Consider the following 22,130-nt stretch of genomic DNA (forward strand, 5'->3'; position numbering starts at 1 on the left):
AGTCATTTTCACTGCACATTCAGGCACACATCTGTTTCAAGAACAATGGAATACCTACAAAATGAAGGATGTAGTTGTAGCTTAAGATCAGTTGTTTGAGCATAAATGTATTGGTCATAGCTCATCGCTCATGGTTTATACAACATTATGGAGTAATGCAACAACCACATGAACACATTTTTGAAGAAAGAAATCAAGCTAGGGTTTCATCAATCAAGAAAACATATTTTGGTATGTGCTGAGGGGAAATCACTCTTGTAAAGACTGATAGTGCCATCTTGTGGCTTCATGAATCCAGGCATTTAAAGTTTGATTTCCATAGTCATCATTTGAAGTGAAAAAAAATTATATATTTTTGAAAGAACATTTTAAAAAATGTATTTTGTTTAATCAGTGATGACCATGAGATATCGTAGTTGTTGTCCAATCAGATATTGTTTTTAAAAGTCACAGCATTTGAAATAAAAACCTGGGACCAGCTGCACAAAACACCTCAAGTTTCCTCCTCAAGTATGACACTTAAGGCCTAATTTCTCCTTAACTGAGGGACTTACACAGTTGCACAGAAGAAAAATGTTAACTCACTTAATGCATTGAAAGAGATTTTACAGTGGTAAAAGTTTCCATGAAGATTGTTTATTTATTTGCTTGGACTCAGGCTTGTGATGTCTGTTATCGTCTCATAAAGTTGGCTAATAGTTAGTGAATAAATAGCAGAAGAAAAGAAGACAAGAAAACCATACTGGTCAGAGGAGGAAACAATTATACTTCTGAAGGAATGCAATCATAGAAAGCACAAACTACAAAGTAAATTTGATCCCCAAATACCAGAAAACGATTGTAGGAAGAAATTGCAATGAAAGTTAATTCAGTCAAATCTATAGTGTAAAATCAAAATCATATCCATCGGGTTCTTCTGGTGGCAGAACACTCTTCTCAGGGTGTGTTAGTTTTTTTCTTTTTATTTATTTATCACCATAAACTCTGTCATGTTGCAGTTAAGATAGAGTCAGTTACCTTAATTTTTTTTTTTTTACCTTGCTTTGGTTGCAATGGTCTTTTGTACAACTGTCTAGGGATTCCTGAAGTATAACACCAAGACAAAGAGAAAACCATAGTGAACAGTTCATTTTAGTCTTTTAAATCAATCAAATCTCCCTTTTTCGTGCAGCACATGCATTGAGCACTTTATTAGGCTGTTGAACTCAACAGGAAACAGTAAGGCCACCTTGGACTCTGCCCAAAGAAGAAAACCAAACAAGAAAGAAATTACAAAGTCAAGTGATCCATTTTATGAAAGAACTGAAGAATTATAAACAACACACATTACTATTTACATGTTTACCAGTTTATCTGAAACTAAACTTCAAATCTGTTGCTACAGATTCTGGTAATAAAGAGCATTTGAATTCATTATTCATGCAAAACATAAGTGGGATTAAAAGTTATTCTTTAAAAGTCGTGCATAGGAAATTGGGACACATAGCGATAAGGGAAAAAAACTAATGAAGATGAGAGAAATTTAGCATGTAAAAGAAATATTCTATACTCTGCAACAGTAAGATGTTACTTGTCTTCCATATCTTAACCAAAGACATGCAGCTAGGTCAGTCCTGACAAAATGAGAGCTGTGCTCTCACACAGGTAGTGCCGCTTGCCACCACAAATAATGTCATCCCAGGAGTTCAGCCAGTTCTCCTGTCCAACATGTGATGGTGGGACAATAGCAACACAGTCCTGCCCTGCCCTGTCTTTGTCCCAGAAGGGTATGGCGTTGTTCGGCTCCAGGGGCTGCCAGTACTTGACATCTTTACGGACTGTCTTGCCATTGACCCAGATATAGACGCCCTCCTTCACCATGTCCTGCAACCCAATCCACGCTGAGAGGAAGTGTATCTGAGGGTGCTGCTGTACAAACTCAAAAGTCATGTTGGTTAAGAATTCCTGGTCTTCTGCGTTTAAAACCACAGCCAGGTCACCTCCCATGTCCATACATATCCTGCGAGCTTTTTGCCACTTCTCTGCTGTCTGGGACATGAAGAAGCAACGTGAAGCGTGCTCGACCCAGCCAGGCAGGCAGCGGGAACACTGCAGCGTGTCCTTGTCGCAGAGTCTCCAGAGGAAGGACAGTTTGTCTGAGAACAGGATTGAATGCTGGTGTTGATTCTTTGCTTCCAGCTGATTGGAGGTTTGTTGTTCATCGTGTAAAAGCAGGCGCAGCTGTTTGCTTTCTGCAGACACCGTGTTGATGATGTCCAAAGATTCATTCAGAAGCAGGTCCAGTTGTCTGTTTTCCTCCTCCAGAAGCTCACAGTTATCCAGGGTTGAATTCAGAATCATGTTCAGCTCTGTGTTCTCCACTTGCAACCGAATTTTTTCTTGCAAGAGCAGGCTCAGCTGTGCGTTTTCAGCAGACAACAAGGTGAGGTTGTGCTGTGTTGCATTTACAAGCAGCTTCAGTTGGTCATACTCACTTCCGAGAAGGGTGAAGTTTTGACGAGTGGAGTTCAGAAGTTGCTGCAGCTCACTGATTTTCATTTGCAGCTGCTTGGTGTTACTTGCCATGTGCTGTCTCTCCGCTCTCAGACATTGCTCTTGGGTTATCTGTGCAGTAAGGATGCCCACAATACTACCAAGGAAGAGTGCTATCAAAATCCCAGCCAAAAGAACTTGCCACATGGATCGCAGTGTCTTCATGAAGTTGTTTTGTTTCTCTTCTCTAGGTATTTCATCTTCAACTTCTGTGGTAACTTTTGCTGGTTCCTCGCCAGAATTTTCAGCTACAGAACTAAGAGCAAAAAAAGAAAAGGGATCGTGAGTTTTTACTATAAACAAAATGGTTTAAAAACACAGGTAAATGACATTTCGATTACAGATGGGTCTTTATGATTTAAAAAAAAATTCACGCTCTAAAAATCCCAATTTTCTGGTTCTTATAAGCTGCTAGTCCCCTGAAGCCACGGGGCAGGCCACCTGTGACACTATTCCTCACCTTCAAAACGTATATTTCAACAAATAACATCTGAGTTAAATCATAAATGGTCATCGCCTAAGGACAAAGAGGAGGAGAGAAGCTTGGATACTGCAAACCTTTAGGTGTGCTCATATCTGACATCAGCTGATGTTAATGGCCGTGTCCACCAAAGCATTTTTTCTTTCCGAGGTTGGTGTATTTTTTTAATGTTTCACTGAGCGTTTTCTGTGGAGCATCTGGCATTTTCAGCTGGGAAAAAACACTTTGATGGACATGGGGCTGTATCAAACATTAAAATCACAAATGCCATGTATGAAAGCAATATCACACTTGAGGTCATGCTGTTGTGCCAAATATCAGCACGAATGTGATTATCTTCAACACAGGGCCACATGACGGACTCACCACATATTTCATATGGATTAAACTGCATGTGTTGTCATATTCCTGTAAATGCTGTTGTTAGCGAACAGCAACAAACAAACCAAGTGTGCCATGTTATATAATTTCCTTTACTCCCCCTCCCTCTCATGTAGTAGCTCAATTTTATCATAAAACATTCCCACAAAGACTACCTTGTCTCATGCATTATTGAATCCCAAAAAATATGTTGTTTAAACACTTGCAAAACTTTTAACAGACCAAAGTGTAAACAAACCAACTGTACATCTCCTATGACTGTGTTCTTATAAACAAATAAATAATTAAATTAAAAATTAAATATTAAATATCCTTACCTTAGTGACAGTAAAATATCTTCTGTGTGAATCATGTCGTGTCTGTCAGTGGCCTTTCTTCTGGCTTTTTTCCATTTTTCCAGCAACAACTACAGCAGCTCCACCATGCAGCTATAAAATGTTTGGAAATGAAAAGTTTAATTTTTGAATTTTGATTTGACCCCCCAAGTTGCCATAGCAAATTTATGTGCGCTGGAGTCACCGGAACGAGATTACGTTTCTATGGCGACATTAACCTTAGTTAAGGTTCAAGGTTAATTTATAATTATACAACAGTTGGTTCCGGCCCTGCAATCTGATTGGTCGAGAGACAGTAAAACCGTGACGATATTGGAGTACAACATCACGGTTATTTCACTGTGTATGTATCACTCCGCCTCACAGCTGATTGCAATCAACAATCAAATCAAAACTGACGGTTTGTGTCAGTTAGGTCAGCAGTTGCGTTGTAGGCTAATTCATTCATCCACTGTCAAACAGCCAAAAATATGGATTTATTTCCTAAAATAAGTTTTGAATTGAACTATGAATGGTCATAAGAGGAAGATGAGGGAGAGGAGAAGCTGAATCCACCTGAGCACACATCCAGGTTTGTCAGTGTTTCATCAGCGGGGCTCAATGACTTGGAGAAAAGCAACATACTGTCAGATCAGAAGGCAGAGTCGGCTGTGCCTGTGAAGCGACAGTCCACCATGCAGTCACCAGAGCCTTATTTCACCGGCTGCATAAATAATGGAAATGTGCAGATAAATGTGTATAAAGAGTAAGTGCCTGGCGCACCATGTCTGCGTTACATAGCAACGGTGACAGCGGAGTCCTGAGGGAACTATTTTTGTTGGCGGAAGAAAAATAAAATTCTTAAATTATCTATTTTGTCCTCATTTTTAAACATTTCTTAATCAGCCTTGCTTATTTAACTGTTGAACTGTTGTATAAAAGCAATATCACACTGCGGCCTCGTGCCTACGACCGAATCACAGCCGTGACGATATCACAGTACAACATCACTCCCTCTCGTGTGATATTGCTTAAATAAGTTGTGCGACCAAACATTAATTAAAATGCAGGCGCTCTGACACGACATTATGACATTATGTTTTTAGTATTCTGTCGTTAATGACAGTATTTATGTTATTTCCAACATCCCTTCCTCCATGACAGTTCAGACAGTCAGCGGTCGAAAGTTGTAACGTTAACGTTACTGTCCTCTACACTGTGTCTATTTTATGCTAGGCTACACATTTATTCTACTCCACTACATATTTTAGGGAAATATTATATTTTACTTAATTGCCAAAGGTGGACGGACGGTTCGTTTCATTTAACTACTTCTCCCCAACTGGCAACCCGCGTAAACTAACGTTAGCTCTATGTTACGCCCAACGTTACCTTTGGAGCGACCCCTCGGTCCAAATTTGCATCCATTCCTGAATTATTCACATCCCTTTAGTCCATAAGGCTCCAACGATCAAATAAATCAAAAGAGTGATCAAAAATAATCCAAGTTGTGGATGTTGTGGTGTAAAGTCCATTGCTAACTGCGTATGCTAACTTCGTTCTTCAAGCTATCCGGACATTTTTTCTTGTCTTCCTGTTGTTGGGTATGTTTGTTTTATTGCCTTGTCAGCTACAAAATAAATGTGTCCCTCTGCTTTTCTGATTATTTTTACTCCGGGGCAGCCCCTGGTATACAGCATGCGCTCCCAGTTAATGAGGCTACTAGACAATACTGCCAATTTTTAAGGGTCTAGTTTTCCCCAAGATCACATCCTGGTGACAGTCATTATGTGCTAATGTGACATACAGAAATAAAAGCTTAAAAGCTTCCAACAGTGTAAAAAATAATGAAAATGCTTGTAATTATTATTTTATTAGTTGTCTTTATATTTCCACGTTTATTTGTTATGCATTTCCATTTTTATTTATTTCTCTATTTGCACATTTATTTACTTATTTTATTTCTCTTTATTTCCAAATTTTTATTCACTTAATTTTTATTTTTCTTTATATTTCCACATTTATTTACGCACTTTCATTTATTCCTCCTTGCTTGTAACTCCTTACATTTAGTTGTCTTTATATTTACACATTTTTTTATTCACTTATTTATTTCTCTTTATATTACCAAATTTATTTATTTATTTTTCTTATATTTCCACATGTATTTATTTCTTTTATTTCTCTTAATTTTTTTACATTTATTTACTTATTTCTTCTCTTATGTTTCTTTATATTTACACATTTATTCATTCATTTTTTTAATGTATTTTCATTCTTTTATTTACATTTCCACTATTTACTTATTTTTATGTTTCTCTTTATATTTACACATTTATTTATTCTTTCATTTCTGTTGATATTTTCATTTATTCCACATTTATTCATTTTTTCATGTATTTTTCACATTTTTTATATACTTATTTTTCTTTATATTTACACATTCATTTACTTGTTCATTTATTCATTTTTAATATTCCCCCATTTGTTTTACTTATTGTTTAATTTCCCTTTATATGTATCCACATTAATTACTTATTTATTCTTTCATTTATTCCTCTTTATAGTTCCACATTATTCTCTTATTATTTTATTAACCACAATCATTTACTTGTTCATTCATTTATTTTTAATATTCTCCCATTTGTTTTACTTATTAACTCATTTATTCCTCTTTATATTTCCACATTTATTTTCTAAGGTGTCAGAAGAAATACAGTTGTGTTTTGTGGTTGGAAGATTAACAAGAAAGAAATTACAAAGTCCAGTAATCCATTCTGTAAAAGAAATGAAGATGTATTTATTTACACTTTATGGGGAACAAAAACATTTCTATTTGCATATTTGCTAGCTTATCTGAGGATAAACTGCAAATCTGTTTCTGCAGATTCTGCTTACAAAGAGCAGTCGACTTCTCTATGTGGAATGTAACAAACAAGTGGGATGAAAAGTTATTTTCAAAAGTCAAGCATAGGAAATAGGAACACAAAGCAATAACAGATCAAAACTAATGAACACAAGACAAATTAAGCATGTCAGAAAAATATTCTGAAAGTCTGCCAACATTCCTGTTTTCCTCCCAACACCAGTGATTGTGCTTGGACTTTAAGTAAACACCAGCGAATTTAGCCTTAGAGAAAGAGACAGGATGTTCTGTAGGTCTGTTCTCAGCACAGGGTGAGGCACGGCGGGCAAAAGTGTACGAGTTTACTCAAATGTTAGAGAGTCAAACAATTCATCACACATATGAAATACATGTACTGTAATGAACAAATGATAAAATACTCTGGTAAGTGAAGTCTCACACATTGACAGGTTGATTTAAAGTGTTCTAAAGTTTAAACATGTTTTGCTTGGGCACATTGTCCCTCAGCTCCAAAACTGTTGAGAGCCGCTGCTGAAGACTAATGTATGCAGTGACAGTCGATGAATGTGTGTGCTAGTGTCTTTGCAGGATTGGCTCTTTCAGACACAGTTCGCTGCTTCCAGAAATGATGGGCATCTGGTTCTCCATGTGGAAACGCACCAGGTGACCAACACTCAAAAACACCTGATCACGGGTCCGCACCTGACCACACGAAAACACAGATAACAGGGTTAAGCATAAGGGGGGTTGGTCTGTGTTTTAAAGTGGTGTTGCATGAGGTACTTATCCACAGGAGGTGTATTGCCTACAGTTGACGTCGGCACGCCTGCAGTTTGCACAAGCAGGCAGGAATACCATCATGAAAGCTAAGTAATGCACTGTTATGGACGGGGCAACAACAAAATGTATTTTAGCCACCCAAAAAAGTCAATATCAGTTTAAGTGTACGCTATGTTCAGCACGGTGGTGCAGTAGTTAGCATTGTTGCCTCACAGCAAGAGGGATTCTGGTTTGAACCCAGGGTGAGGGGTTTGAATCCCGCGGTGGTGGCTCTAGAATATGGAGTTCTACGGTTGAAAAAATGTAGTGCCAAAGGAAAGGGCTCTCTGACGGTAGGTGAGGCAGTGAAAATATTCTCAATACAGTGCACACTTAAACTGATATTGATTTTTTTAGGTGGCTAAAATTCGCTTTGCTGCTAATCCCCATCCACAGCACAGCTTGGCTTCTGTCTCGGTACTCCTGTTTGCCTCTCAATACTGGGAGCTTGCCGACTGACATCTACTCAAGATAATACCCTAATAAGTACCTCATGCAACCCCACTTCAAAAAATCAAAACTATCCCTTTAAGGCCAGCTGCTGTTCTCCTCTCCTCATACTTAATGTATTTAAAATCCAACACCACAACCCTACCTGTCCATGTGGATCCACCAGCAGTAGATGCCGCACAGTGGCTCCTTCCATCCCGCTGAGAACGTACTGACCAGAGGCAGAGCTGCTCTCTCTGACCAGGAAATCCCCACTGCAGGTGAGAAGTGACTCCGCCTGCTCCCTTCCTAACCTAGGATGGAGGACACAAAATTATTGAGAAAGGAAAAAGGCAATGTACATTAGCAGACGGACTTTAAAGTTGGTGATTCAGTAGGAGTTAAAGTACAGGGATGCTGATTATTTACCTGCCGTGGAACCAGCCTTCCTCCCGGATCAGTGTCTCAGAGAGTGGAGTACTCTGTTCAGCAACGACCTCAGATACCACTGAGTCTGATAGAAAATATAATAGAGGAAGAATACACAGTACATAAAAATGGGTTATTCCAACCAGCATCACCTCTTCTTCTTCTATGGCTCTAACTGTGTAAAGTGCTTTTTGTATTCAAATGTAACTTGTAATCTAAGTGATGACTTATTATGGGCTTCTATTCATGATTGTTATAATCTGTATTTTTATTCTGGCCTATAATGTGTTCAAGCATGGTTTAACCTGATATTTCAAGTTGGTTTAAACTATCTAACTGAGTTTTAGTAAATGAGGTTTTAATTGAAATTATTCAACAGAGACGGGATTCAATTTAAATCTGGTTTAATCATTTTAAACAAACTTTACCTGCGCTGAAATTATTCCTAACCTTAGTTTAAACTACGCTTTGTCATGCACGTAGCCACATAGTTACAGTTACATACATGCATATAGAAACACACAGCACATAGGCACATTTTAAATTGGGCTGGCAGTGTGTGAATGAGTTTTACCTGCAGGTGGAGCTGGAGTTTCTTCTGTGACGGAGCAGTTCTCATACAGTGAAACAGGCTGAGACGAACAAACCTGCAACAGCACGAGATGAGTCACACACAAGACAGAGATCTGTGCATGTTTGTGTGTGAGTGTGTGTGTCCGCATTCAAGTGCAGTGATGGCTTTAAGGTTAGAGACATGTGCTCATGACCAGGAAGTCACTGTCTTAATTCCCAGACCAGCACGATAATTCAAGCAAAATAAGTTCGTACCAACAACTGAGGTGCCCTTGAGCAAGTCAACTACTTCTGCTCAGTGGCCAACAGATAAAATTTGATTGTTAATTTCTTTTAAAATGTAAAATTACCTTTTGGATCATGTAAAAAACAAACAAACAAAAAAAAAAAACTTCTGAAATATAATTCTAACCTACACATATGAAATCATTGAGACATTTACAACTCCACTAATCTGGAGTAAATACAGAGTGTATACAATACACTATCTGCACATCCAAGGACTCACTCTAATCACTTAATGTCACAAAAAGAAGAAAAAGGCATTAACTTAATGGCATGTGCTGATACTGACTACAAAGTGCAGTGGTGGAGGAAGCATTGACTTTAACTTAAGTAAAAGTTGCAATACTTTAGTGCAGAAATACTCTGTTACAAGTAAAGCCATGCATTCAAAATTTAACTTGTAGAAGTCCAAAAGTATTAGCATCAAACATAAAAGTACTTTTTATGTAGAACTGCCCTTATCAGAAGAGTTTCTATTATATTAGTGAATTATAATTAGTGATGCATTAATGTGTTAATCGCTGTAATGCTGCAGCTGGTACATGTGGAGCTAATTTAATTAACTTTATACTGCTGCATAGCTCATTCCACAATATATAACGCTTTTATAGTTGATCAATACTTTGTCTTTTTTTCTTCTTCTGGTCAAACTGCTGTTGATTAAATATTGTTCGTGTTCAGGTGTTAAAATGAACTCTTACCCTCTGTACGCCAGCATCCTGTTTGCTCTCCTCCCTTGTGATCCGCAGATCCTCTATTCCACCAGCGGGTGGCGTCTTTCCTGGGATCACATTATAGTAGTCATGCTGTTCACTAACTTCAACTTCCTGCTTGGCCTTTCGATTTGTTATCGTCTCCTCTGGGCTCCATTTGTGACAGATCTTCACTGCTGACCTGCACACAGACAGTCACATGATGTTCACCTCACAGCACTGGAGAAGCTGTGGCATGGAGAACTTGCCATACACACACTGACAAAAAAACAAATACAAAGAGAGACGCACTCAATTCAAAATCATAGATTCCTTTGTGTTTGCTGAATAAAAGTCCTGCAGTGCGTGTCAGATGGATATCAAATTTGAATACATTTATCTTTATTATTGATTAATCTGCCAATAATTTTGTGAGTGAAAATTTTAAATTGCTTGTCTGTTCAACTAAGATCAAAACCCAAAGCTATCCTACCACTGTCTACTATAGACTTATAAACTAGAGTATCTGTCTGTAAGACAATAAGAAGCACTAAATGCCCACATTTGGGTGCTAGAACAGCAAATCTTTGGTGTTTTTGCTTAAAAAATTACTCAAAAACAATGTCTTGATTATCAGATTAGTTGTATTATAATTTTCTGTTTTCTAACCAATTAATCAACTAATCTTTCAGCTCTTCACAAATACACACTCATTCATAACTCATTCATAAAAGTCAGCAAAAAAAGTTTCTGGCTGGTGCAGAGTTGCTTAATTGCACTCCTGACCAGATGATTGAAATATACAGAACATTAAACATACCAAAACTACAGCTACAGTACCAAGAAGGACAACCTGGGATTGGTGGAGAGGAGCGATGGTGTGTGGCTGAGGAGTTGGCGGAAACGAGTCTCAAATGCCTGACCGATGCTGCTGATCACCTCGCTGGCTCGACCCTGAGGACACTCCAGGATGTGACATGCTGACGCGGAGAGAGAAAATAATGACGGTAAAAAGTTGTGTGTTTATACAATGAAGCCAGAAAATCTGTCTCATTAAATGTAGAATTAAACTCTTACCTCTCTGATTGTTGTGGTCCTTGGCAACATAAGCAATGTAATCTGCCATTTCCTGTAAAGAATTGAGAGAAAAAAATAACAAGTGTGACTTAAATGTAACTGATCAGCGGCCTCTGTGGCCCCAAATGGCAACTACAAGATGCTAAATGCTAATATAAACATAACATACATAGATTAAAGCTTCAGTTATACTTTATGGACGGTTGCACAGAGACGAGCTGATGCAGGATCATGAAGAGGAAATGTTTGGATTTTTTGTAGTCTGTGTGGTTTCTTCAGGCTACCAAAAAGACAATCTGACATAGTGGTGGAATTGTTTAACTCCAAGTTGTGGGTCCTTCACGTGATGCCACTGGGCCCAAAAAGTCTTTTTTCCATAGACTTACATTAGGAAAGAGACGTCTGTAAATCAGTGAATCAATTTTTTTGAGCGTCACAAAAAAAATTGACTCATTTCATTATCTGAATTTGATTAATTCGGTCTGATATCATTTCAAAAGTCTGGAAGAGCTGTAAGATTAAATAATTTTACCCCTATTCAAACTAGAGAAGAGAAGTCTTGCTCTAGGCCAAATGATGCGGAAGATCTGGGTAAATTTAAACCCGTAAAGTCAACCTTTTTTTGGCTTCATGCGCCACTGAGCAACTTTCATAGGAATGAAAAGGGCCCTGCCTCCAACACTGTATCAATTACTTTTTATACATCCATGGGTTGGAACTCATGTTAACAGCATGGCTCTCCACCCATCAGCGCCTGCGTATTTAGAAAATGTTGGATGTGTACAGAAAGACAAAAACCCGCTGCACAGCATCCCTGCAAAGGGAGAGTCTGATAGTGCCACATTACTGTGGTTGTGTGGACACTTGCAATCCTTGCAGATGCATCAAGCACAAATCTAGCATAACAGCAAAAAGGCAGCACATTCACTCAATAATGTACAAAGCAGTATTTGTGTAGGGTTAGCTAACATTAGCCACCATAAACTGCTGGTCATACCAGAACAAGTAAGGCTGTAGCAGCAAAACACCTGCAGGTACTGGAGTGAGCAAGCTGCATTTTATTGCCCATGATTTCAATTTTTCATTTGTGGAAACAACAATGTTATTCCTTCTTCTGAAAGTCACATAATCTCGCTCAAAAGGTTTTCTCTGTTTTTCTCTGTATGTGCACAAAGTTAATAATAAACCTTCTGACAGTGTTGTTGAGTTATAACCTGTGCAACATCTGGTGGGTTTTCTGCTTGGTGGCAGCACATTTAATCATTAAAACCACAGCAGACATTTTCAGTTATTGGCCATCCATGTGTGTTCTCTGTTTAATTAATTCACTCCCTATCAGTGGTTTTTCTGATACTAATACAAGAGCAGAGTCAGCTGAATATGTTTCAGCATAAAGCCTCTGTGGCAGATTGATTTTAATTCCCCCCGCTATCTTCTATGTGTCCAAGCCAACTGAGCCGAAGCTTAGAGCGCACTACAAGATTATTTTAGCTAATTAATTAAACAGCGAGCTATAATCCCATCCATAGCTGCGCCGGTGTTGTGTTTCCTAGAGAGAAGCTGCCTTCCTGTTCTCTCTAATCTTTGGCCAGTGCGACGTCGCAGTATCAAAATGGCAAAGCAAATCATAAAACAGTTTTTGTTAGTCAGCAGGGTTTGACCTAGTCAGCAGCTAATAACTGACATGTCCTGTTGGCTGTTCGGACATTAATGGAGCAGCATTGATTTTTTTTTCTCACTTAGGATGCATAACCCAAATTCTGTCATATGGAAATAATGTGGGCATGGAGGGACAGGGAAGGAAAATAGATAAGAGTAATTAGTTTGAAAGGGAACTGGCGAGGTGTAAAGTTGACAAAAGAACATCCCGGCTTTGACAGCTGTATTAAGTCACAAGAAAGGATTTCATGACTTAAGACTTAAGAAGCCAATCAGAGATGAGAATTTACTCTACATCTGCCATGTTGATTAATCTTTTAGAAAAATACAAAAGTTTACCTGGTGAGATTCTGTCAATTTTAAGCAATTTAATTATAATACACAATAATGGGAAAATGTCTGTGATAGAAGAAAAACAAAAAAGTGCTGTAACATCCAATCAAATGTTAGGCTTAAAGGGACAGTTCACCCCAAAATCAAAAATACATATTTTCCCTCTTATCTGTGGTGCTGTTTATCAGTCTAGATTGATTTTGTGAGTTGCTGATTGTTGGAGATATCAGCCTTAGAGATGTCTGCCTTCTCTCAAATATAATGGAGCTAGACAGCACTCGGCCTGTGGTGCTCAAAGTGCCAAATAAACACATTTGAAAAACTCAACAGCAGTCTCTTTCCAGAAATCATGACCTTGTAGTGAGCAGTTTCATGTAGGAACTACTTAAACGACATCCGCCATCGATATCACCACAAAGAAGGAAGCGTGCATCTATTGCTAGCTGACCTAGCACCACTGAGCTAACATTTCAGTTCAGTCTCTGGTGCTGAACACCTTGCTCTGCATTGAAACTATCTTTTCCTTGAAGCACGTCTGTAAGCTGTTTCCGAACACTGATAATAGTGTGCTGTAGCCAGTATGAAGCTTCATTAAAGGGACATTTCACCCGAAATCAAAAATACATATTTTTTGAAGATATCTGCCGTAGAGATGTCTGCCTTCTCCCCAGTGTAATGTAATTATATGACACTCAGCTTGTGGTGTTCAAGGCATTTTAAAAAAGACAGAGAAGGTATATGCTCACTTCTGTTTTTGTACTGCCATCTACTCTCGAGACATCTTCGAGGCTCTCTAAACTTTCTAAGTTTTTTTAATTCATAAGGAAATCTGATAAACACTTAGCTTTACTCCTAAGTTTGCATCCAAAATTTTTCTTGGAAGCTTGATAAACACCCGCCCTGACCTCGCACTACCAAGTAAAAGTATAGAAGGACCAAGAGGAAATAATTCAATCCTCCACGAATGTCAGCAAACCAAGTAATCAAGCAGTAATTAAACTAAATCAAATTACTGACTGTGTATGTATGTGTGTTTGTGTCCCTATCTGCCCATGTTTGTACATGTGAAACATTTGAGAATATGAACATACTGGGTCTCCTCCTGAGGCAAATGAAATGGCCTGCATGGGGTGGTGTGCAATCTTCTGAGGAGAAGAGAGAAGAAAAACAGAAGCACAGGTTTCTTATTAATACTCCATACCTCAAAAATTCAGATGTGTGACAGTTAGAATTTGGTTAAGCATGGTTGAAGCTGTCACCTGTAAGGAGGAGGCAGCGATCAGAGTCACACTGTCTGTGGAGACAGTGAGGATGATCCTGCTCCCCGAAAACTGGAGGTTGATTTGACCCAGAACAGCAGACAGTCCCTTGCATACAGGCTGATGACGACAAAAAATCACAGTTATTCTAGTTATATCATGTTGATTGCGTTGGTTCGTGTGTGTGTGTGTGTGTGTGTGTGGTTGCATGTACCCTTTTAGTTTTCACTGCTGTCTTGGCTGAAGTCCTCTCACACAGTCTGCTGATTGCCTCTCTGCACACACAAACACACACACACACATATTATAAACATGTACGCATACACACACCAAACACAGAGATACCTTTGTAAATATCTGATCCAGTGCGTCCTGCTAACAAATGACTTGCATGTGAGAACATGAGGAAGGAAACCACATCACAAGAAGCTCATCTGCAGTATATCAGTGAAATAAAATACACTGTAAAATTACTTTGAATAGTAATAATTCATGCAGTGGTGAAGTGTAACTAAATATTTACTCTAGTACAGTACTTGAGTACAATTTTTATTTTTTATTTTATACTTGTGCTCCACTACAGTTCAGAGGGAAATGTTGTTTTCTGTTTCAATCCACTGTGCTTATATGATATGATGTAGTGCCATATTACTAATCTACACAAAGCGTCTAAAATTGGCTCCAAAGGGTAACTTTGATCTTTTTCAACCTTTATTTTCAGTCGGTTCTCATTCCGAAATCGTCAAAGGTCCCCTTTGTCAGTGATTTCAGGGACAGACACCTGATGCCAAAAGCCACCTTTGGTCAGACGTCACCTAACACTGCAGTTTTTCACGCGGGTGGGCAGTGTCAGTTCATAACACTGCTGGACGGCACCTGTCACCTTATGATACACTGCTAGACTTTGTCAGGTTGAAACGCTGCCATTACCATTGTCATTTAAGGAGCTGGAAAGCCCCTATGAGCCAGGTAGAAGGGTTGGTGAGACCTCAGATGCTCTACCTGGAATCTGCTGGAGCCACTCTCCCAGTTTGTGTGTGTCACAGCCCCCAGTGCTCCAATTACGACTGGCACCAATGTCATTTTTACTCCCCACATCTTGTCTAGCTGCTATTTCAGCTTCTGGTGTTCCTTCTTCCTGATGCCTGGTTGTCTAGCCATCACCAGGTTGTCAGTCTGGATCTGGAAGTTCGACAGGATCTTAGCTCTGTCATTCTCAACCACCTTAGGAGGTGTCATCCATTCTGACCTTGGGACTTCCAGCCCATACTCAGTGAAGATGTTCCTGTGCACTATGCCAGCCACTTGGTTATGGCGTTGCATGTACGCTCTTCCTGTCTGTATCTTATACCCTGCTATTATGTGCTGAACTGTCTCAGGAGCATCTTTGCACAGCCTGCACCTGGGGTCCGGTCTGGTGTGGTAGACCCCTGCTTCTATTGATCCTGTACTAAGTGCCTGTTCCTGTTCTGCCATGATTAGTGCTTCTGTGCTTTCTTTCAGTCCAGCCAGGTAGGATTTCTTGATGTCGGCCACCTCTTCAATCTATCAGTGGTACATGCCGAGCAGAGGCTTGTCCTTCCATGATGGTTCATCCTCCTCTTCTGCATTCTCGGGTTTCTGCTGCCTGAGGTAGTCACTTAGCAGCTCATCTTTGGGGTCATCTTCCTGATGTATTCCCCCCCTTGCTACTCTCAGTGTACAGTCTCATATATGTATATGTACGTATATTATATCATATGTATGTATATATATACACATACATATAAACAGAGATAGATTCGACCCAAAAGAAACACAAAAAACTGTTTGAAAAATAATCAAAACAACATCTTTAGTCAAAAAAAAAAAATCTGCTTGATCTATAATTGACCACAAATATACTCCTGGTATGTGTGCCCATAGAAAGACTGTAATTTTTCAGCTGCTTGTTTTCCAAGAGCTGATGCTCAGGTCAGAGAGGCCAAACTATACAAACAGCCGCACACACAAAAGTAACATCCCATTATCTAGGAAGCAGGACTTTTTTTCCAGGAAGTGCTTTTCTTCTCCTTGAAAACAAATTGTATGTAATGGATTGAGGTCCCTCTCCCTCTCTCTCTCTCTCTTAATAAGACTATGAGAGATCATTAGGAGGAAATTCATCTAATTGGATTTTCTGCCCCATCATTCAGCAGTGTTGTTGTGAACAGAAGTAGCTGTGTCTTTCGGCGTTTTGGCATCCTGCACAAGGATGTCAATATCAAATGATGAGGAGAAAGCCCCGCTTTATGAAACATTATACATCTAATTTGATTTCCCTCTTTGAAACATTTTTATAATAAACCTCATATGTATTGCTCGGCAAATATATGCTGTAAAAAAACTTCCTCTTAACTCTTCCTTCTTCCATGCAAATGCAAAATATCAACTCATTCATGGATAGTTTTATTCTGAGACCACGTCAGCACTTAGATGTTCATTCTTAAGTGTCTTATGTTACTGTGTGTGTGTGTGTGTGTGCAGTGGGACGTCCTACCGTGTGACTTTCATTCTTGTATCAAAGTCGAGGGTTCTCATGGACTGGGTCACCTCCACACTGCCCATGTACTAGAGAACACAACAAAACACCAGTCACTCACTGATTCCAGTGTAAAATATCTAGACACAGTCATAATAAAAGTCTTAAAGAGGATCTTTTATGTTCATAATGAGGGTTGTATTTTGGGTTTCTACTAGAACATGTTCACAGACATTAATGTTTCAAATATTGAGCACAGCGTTACTTCAGGCAGGACACGATGTCAAGCTCAGCTCACAGTCCAATCAACTGATGGAGCAGCTGATTGATGGAAGGGAGTCCGCTGACAGATCACATGATTCCTTTCTATGCAACCAACTGGCATATCTCATTCAGGGCGCCCTATTTAAACTGCTCTGGCCTGCCTACTGTTGCTGCTTCCTCTACAAGCTGCTTTACAACCCACCTCCACTACAGCTCCTCCTTTTCATGTTGTGTCTGACTTGTTAATGTCATTTCTGTTTTCTGTCACTGATGCTGCTCTGTTCTGTTTCAGGGGGGTCTTTGCTGCTGCTCTCTCTGCCTTAAGGCTTTCTATACAGGCACAAGGAAGGGCAGTGAGGTGTGCTCTCTCTACCTTAGTCTTTCTGCATAGGCCTAGGAAAAGCAGAGAGGCCCCAGTACAGAGCCATAGTGCCAAATATAATACTGCAAATGGAAATAAAGTTTTCTTTGCTTAAAGTAGTCCTGACAGAAATACTACGCTCAATTTTAACACCTGTCTCTTTAAGGCCCCCTACTGAAAAAGCCCAGTCTGCTCTGACTGGGGAGTATTTCCAGGTCTTCCGCTTTTGCACTCTCTGCACCTCTGCACCATTATTGCAGCCAGGAAATGACTGTACTAGAGTTTAACGGCACTTTCTACTGTGAAAAATCATTAATAAAAGCTTCTAAACTAAAATCTTCACAAGCGGACATGTTGCAGCAGAAATATGATCTGAAACTGGGGAGAATTTCACAACATAGGCAACCAAATTTACATGTTTCCCTGAGGCTAGCATGTAGCTTCATGTAGCAGTGTTCACCACCCATGAATGTCTGTACAAAAAGTGGTGCCAGTTCATCCAGTAAATGTTCAAATATTTTACAGTGTAAGAAAATTTTGGCCTGTTAGTGGTTCTAAGGGAGAAATAATCAAATACATTAGACTTTATTCTCTGGGCAGAATAGTAATCAATACCAAAAGAATCCAAGAGTTGTCAAGCCAAAACAAAAAACAAAAATTTCAACCTCAAGGTGGCGTTAAAGAAACAATCAGGACATCCCTAGGTTTCATCCTCTGGAGACCATGACAGTATGTATGCAATTTTCATGCCAATCCATCCACTAGTAGTTGAGATATTTCAGTCCACACCATAGTGGTGGACTTGACCAACTTTGCCGTCCTTTAAGGTTGCTAGCATAACTAAAAAAATCACATCACAGCTTCATTTTCTCCCTGCCAAAAGGTTGCACCTGAACACACTGCAAAGACAGCCAACTAGGGCATATATTCTGCGCCTGCGCAAGAGAAAATAATTCTCCATACCAGTAGGTCACTGTGATCTGTATTCGCCATTAAAAAAGGGAAACTGGAAGACTGACAGGACGGATTTACGATGCTAGTTAGTCAGTTAGCACATTGATAACACAACATGATATTTACCATGTGCTAGTGAACAGTACCACAAACAATTACGAACCATTTATGCTGAAGAGCTCAATGGCTAAAAACAAATTCTCAACTAATAGAACAAGTTTCTGTCACTCTCACGCCCTCTTATTTAATAAATAATAATAATAATAATAATACATTTTATTTATTTCATTTGCTTTCCTCACTTCCGTTTCTCTCCTTGTGCACTGAGCTGAACTGCCAGTCAGAATGATTTCATTCAGAGACGGGCTCCGCCATCTCCGACACCAATTCAACATGCTGAACTGGCCAGACAAAAAAAAAAAAAAGCTGAAATGGGCCTACAAAGGCCTACAAGGGCCAACTAGTGCTGATGGTGGGGGACACTGATGAAGACCAGTCTTAAATCAATAGGTGTGTGTGTATACTGTATGTGTGGGTGGGGTGAGTGGGCGAGAGTGTGTAATGTATGTGTGTACTTGTTTATAGAGGACAATCAAACAGTCCGTTCTCATTTCCATCAGTGGCCAGCTCACAGGCCCTGCTCCTAATCACCCATGCGGACACACCTCCGGTTCTAGGACAGCATGGGCTCTGCTGATACCGGATACATTCACACACACACACACACACACACACACACACACACACACACACACACACACACACACACACACACATGCAGAAGCAGAGCAGATCTAGAGAGGAGCAGAGAGCCAGGATGAGTCACTACTGCCTACACAGAGAGCTCTATCTGAGAGGGAGGGGATGAATGTACAAAAGTGAGTGTGATGGTGTGGATAGAGCACAGGGAGACAAAGTGTGTGTGTGTGTGTGTGTGTGTGTGTGTGTGTGTGTGTTCACATGTATGTGTAAGTATTGGCACTGGTAATTAAACTGCGTACCTCAACTCTTGGATGGGACCCTGAATATGATGTTAGCTGCACTTTCTTGCAATGTGTAAAGTGAAGAAGCTTTACTGACATGCAATTATTTTTTTAGTTACAAAACATGAAGAATTTTAATCAAATTTTCAAAGGAAAATTGTCCGGCAAAGAACATCCCACACACTCTTAAAACCTGTCTAAACATGTGATAGGTACCTTGATGTGATGGTGAACCGCTCTGTTTGCTGTACAATCATCTGCTGCAGATGAAGGCTTCAGACGGCACAGACTGTCTCTGTCTTGTGAGCAGGGAGGACAGTCGGGGGTCCAGGGGAGGCTGGCCATCCGGTGCAGGGTGATGGGTCTTTTTGTGCAGCGCAGAGCCGAGTGGGTTGGGTTCTGGCTGGTGGATGGGGGCACACTGAGGGAGGGTTGGCTACAAAATCTCTGGTTAGGCCCTGAGCCCCACTCTGCTCTGGACAAAGGTCCGTCAGTGTCAATGGTTCTATCCCGAGCTGTTTGTCCCCTCAGGCCCCGCAGGGAAATAGGACTTTGCAGTCGGATGTTGGCCACACGGGGGATGAAGTCCCTCAGGGTGGACGGCCCGTGGTGTGAAGGCGTCCCCGGATTCAGCTGGGCAAAATCTGAGTCTATGCAAAGGTCGCTCTTCAGGGGCTGATCCTCCAGAGACGTCAGCGAATCGTTGCGCAGACGGCTGTATTTGGTGCGCTTCAGCATGCCTGGGGAAAACAAAACAGAAAGTGTGACAATCAGATATGCAGCACAGTGATCCCCATTGTCAGTATGTCTGTAAAGTGATGAGCTACCTGGTAAGAGTCCTTTCTGTGATTTGAACCTGGGTATGGTTTGCTCTCTCATAATCAGGGAACTGGACAAAGGACAGCACTGGGACAAAGTAGAAAAGGGAAAAGGAAATCCTGCCAGAAATTAGACCAACAGTCACAGTTATTACACACCTCATAATGTAGATATGGCTACAGACAGCAAAAAACAGGAGAGGCATGAAATGCATTAAGTTGATCAGCTGATATCTTGGAAACTATCTTAGCATGTAGCGTACTATGTCCTCAGATAATTACTGTTCGTTACAGTAGATTCAACTCACCAGTGTGGGACTGGGGATGTCCTGTGTAGTCTAAAGTCCAGTCTGCTCCGCTCCAGTCACGCTGAGCACAGTCCCATCATAATGACCCATACACTTTCTCAGTCAGTAGCCCGGCTTCCAGCTCTGCTTCACCTCCACATCAACTTTCCTCCCCTCTGTCTTTTTCTTTCTGAGGCACAGCAGCTTTTATGAATGAACTTTTCTCTTTTTTTTTTTTTTATGAATGAGAGGCTCTCGCTCACTTCCTCTGTCTCCCCTATGACGGTGCATGCAGATGAATGTGTGAATGGAGCGGAGGAAAGATTGACAGACGGCCCCTAAGGCTCTCTTCCCCTCCCTCACCCATAAACTACCATCCAATCACAGGCGGGTAGGGTGACTCATGCTGTACACACACACACACTCACACTTATACACTGAAGCAGAGCCAATACAGTACATGAGTGCTCTATTCCTTTATTCTAACATCAGTTCCACCTCAGAGATGATGTTAAGGAGTGTTATACTCTGGCTTTCCTCCTAAAAAAATGAGGATTTAAAATGTTTTGATTTGCACAATTACACAGTGTACATAAAGCATGTAATATTAAAATGACCTGCATTAACACACAGGAGGAAGAGGATTTAACTTAAACATTTGCATTTCCGTTTGATTCCAATCAGAGCATAATGCCAGGCGCCTGACCAAAGATTGTTTTACATACTGTACTCATTCCTGATTACTAGATTATAATCTAACCACCGCAAAAAAGGCAGGCAGAGCATAGAGGGATTTCTACATGTACAGTAGGCCTGGAAATACAGGTTAAATTTCAGAAATATAAGAGTGTAAAACAATTTCTTACTTCAGGATTTTTCTTTAAAACAAACTACATACAGTTTTTTTTCTGATTGCTTTGGCAATATCTTTGAAACTATATGCTAATTTTGCAAAACTTGACATTATAACCACAAAACCTTACAACAGACCAGTAAAACATTATACATCTGTTGCAAAAGCAAACAATTCTTGCAAACCTTTTTTAAAAAAATGTGTTTTGCATCAATAGAGCACAACTACACAGTATAAATAAGAAACACGTAACATTTCTATTAGAAAGGAAAAAGTGAAAAATTAGGGTAAATCTCTCCTTCTCTTTGGGTCTAGCTGTAAGACTTTATCCACATCTCTCTGTCTCTCTGACCTCCATTTCTGTCTAAATCTTTACCTGTGGCCTATTTATAGTGCTCAAGCTCGGATTTGCAAGCAAACTCATTATCTAAAAGTGTTTCACATGTGTTAGTGTGGAAAGGCAATAAGCAAAATAGTGTAGCAATGTAGAGACCAATGTTCGCAGTTTTGCTAGGCATTAATTATATTGCAAACCATCTTATATCATGTATCTAGACTCCCTATCACCTAATGTTCCTCCATGAACCCTGAGATCCTCCACAGCTGCACTTTTAAATGTCCCTAATGTCACTACAAAAACCTTTGGGGATGCTTCCTTTAGTTACTCAGCCCCCAAAATATGGAACACCCTGCCTTAAAATATTAGACTTGCTGGCTGGACAGTTTTAAACAACAACAACATATCTTTTTAATATAGCCTATAACTAGCAGATATATGTTTTAATATTTTAATAGGCTATGTATTTTTCTAATTACTTTATTAATTGATTGATTAATTTATTTATTTATCCCTCCCAATTTTCCTTGAATGGGTGTTGTATAATTGTATAGTTTATTTGCTGTTTGTCTCTGCTGCTGAATTGTAAAGTACTTTCTGCACTTTCATGCATTCTGTCCATGAAAGATGCAATATAAATAAAG

The 22,130-nt window shown here is 39.7% G+C and overlaps 2 protein-coding genes across 4 annotated transcripts; both read right to left on the reverse strand.

Moving 5' to 3' along the window:
• Positions 1-1,295: 1,295 nt before the first annotated feature.
• LOC126392504 (low affinity immunoglobulin epsilon Fc receptor-like) lies at positions 1,296-3,817 on the reverse strand. Its single transcript, XM_050047925.1, has 2 exons — positions 3,712-3,817; positions 1,296-2,788 (listed from the first exon to the last, which is right to left on the reverse strand). Exons 1-2 carry the CDS (start codon positions 3,744-3,746, stop codon positions 1,603-1,605), a joined length of 1,221 nt encoding a protein of 406 aa, XP_049903882.1. The 5' UTR covers positions 3,747-3,817; the 3' UTR covers positions 1,296-1,602.
• A 2,664-nt stretch (positions 3,818-6,481) lies between these two features.
• LOC126395967 (SHC-transforming protein 1-like) lies at positions 6,482-20,609 on the reverse strand. Of its 3 annotated transcripts, none has more exons than XM_050053785.1 (14): positions 20,318-20,609; positions 20,019-20,129; positions 19,408-19,931; positions 16,648-16,718; positions 14,344-14,404; positions 14,130-14,249; positions 13,962-14,012; positions 10,879-10,930; positions 10,655-10,781; positions 9,811-10,003; positions 8,826-8,898; positions 8,252-8,336; positions 7,989-8,136; positions 6,482-7,276 (listed from the first exon to the last, which is right to left on the reverse strand). In XM_050053785.1, the coding sequence occupies exons 2-14, from the start codon at positions 20,068-20,070 to the stop codon at positions 7,148-7,150; spliced, it is 1,686 nt and encodes a 561-aa protein (XP_049909742.1). In that variant the 5' UTR covers positions 20,071-20,129; positions 20,318-20,609; the 3' UTR covers positions 6,482-7,147. The 3 variants fall into 3 exon arrangements, with proteins under 3 accessions (XP_049909742.1, XP_049909735.1, XP_049909730.1); XM_050053778.1 differs by having other exon boundaries at positions 13,962-14,015; positions 20,019-20,097; positions 20,318-20,608; XM_050053773.1 differs by having other exon boundaries at positions 13,962-14,015; positions 20,318-20,608.
• Between the last annotated feature and the right edge of the window lie 1,521 nt (positions 20,610-22,130).

Source organism: Epinephelus moara, chromosome 1, assembly GCF_006386435.1.
Source record: "Epinephelus moara isolate mb chromosome 1, YSFRI_EMoa_1.0, whole genome shotgun sequence".
NCBI lineage: Eukaryota > Metazoa > Chordata > Actinopteri > Perciformes > Serranidae > Epinephelus > Epinephelus moara.

What these genes read in the sequence shown, in the direction of transcription:
- LOC126392504 (XM_050047925.1), bottom strand. Translation starts at nt 3,746, where the DNA reads ATGATTCACACAGAAGATATTTTACTGTCACTAAG. An exon ending in GATATTTTACTGTCACTAAG is followed by an intron (nt 2,789 to 3,711) that starts GTAAGGATATTT and finishes TTTTGCTCTTAG; the next exon opens with TTCTGTAGCTGAAAATTCTG.
- LOC126395967 (XM_050053778.1), bottom strand. Translation starts at nt 20,070, where the DNA reads ATGAGAGAGCAAACCATACCCAGGTTCAAATCACAGAAAGGACTCTTA. An exon ending in ACAGAAAGGACTCTTACCAG is followed by an intron (nt 19,932 to 20,018) that starts GTAGCTCATCAC and finishes TGTTTTCCCCAG; the next exon opens with GCATGCTGAAGCGCACCAAA. An exon ending in GGACCACAACAATCAGAGAG is followed by an intron (nt 10,782 to 10,878) that starts GTAAGAGTTTAA and finishes TCTCCGCGTCAG; the next exon opens with CATGTCACATCCTGGAGTGT.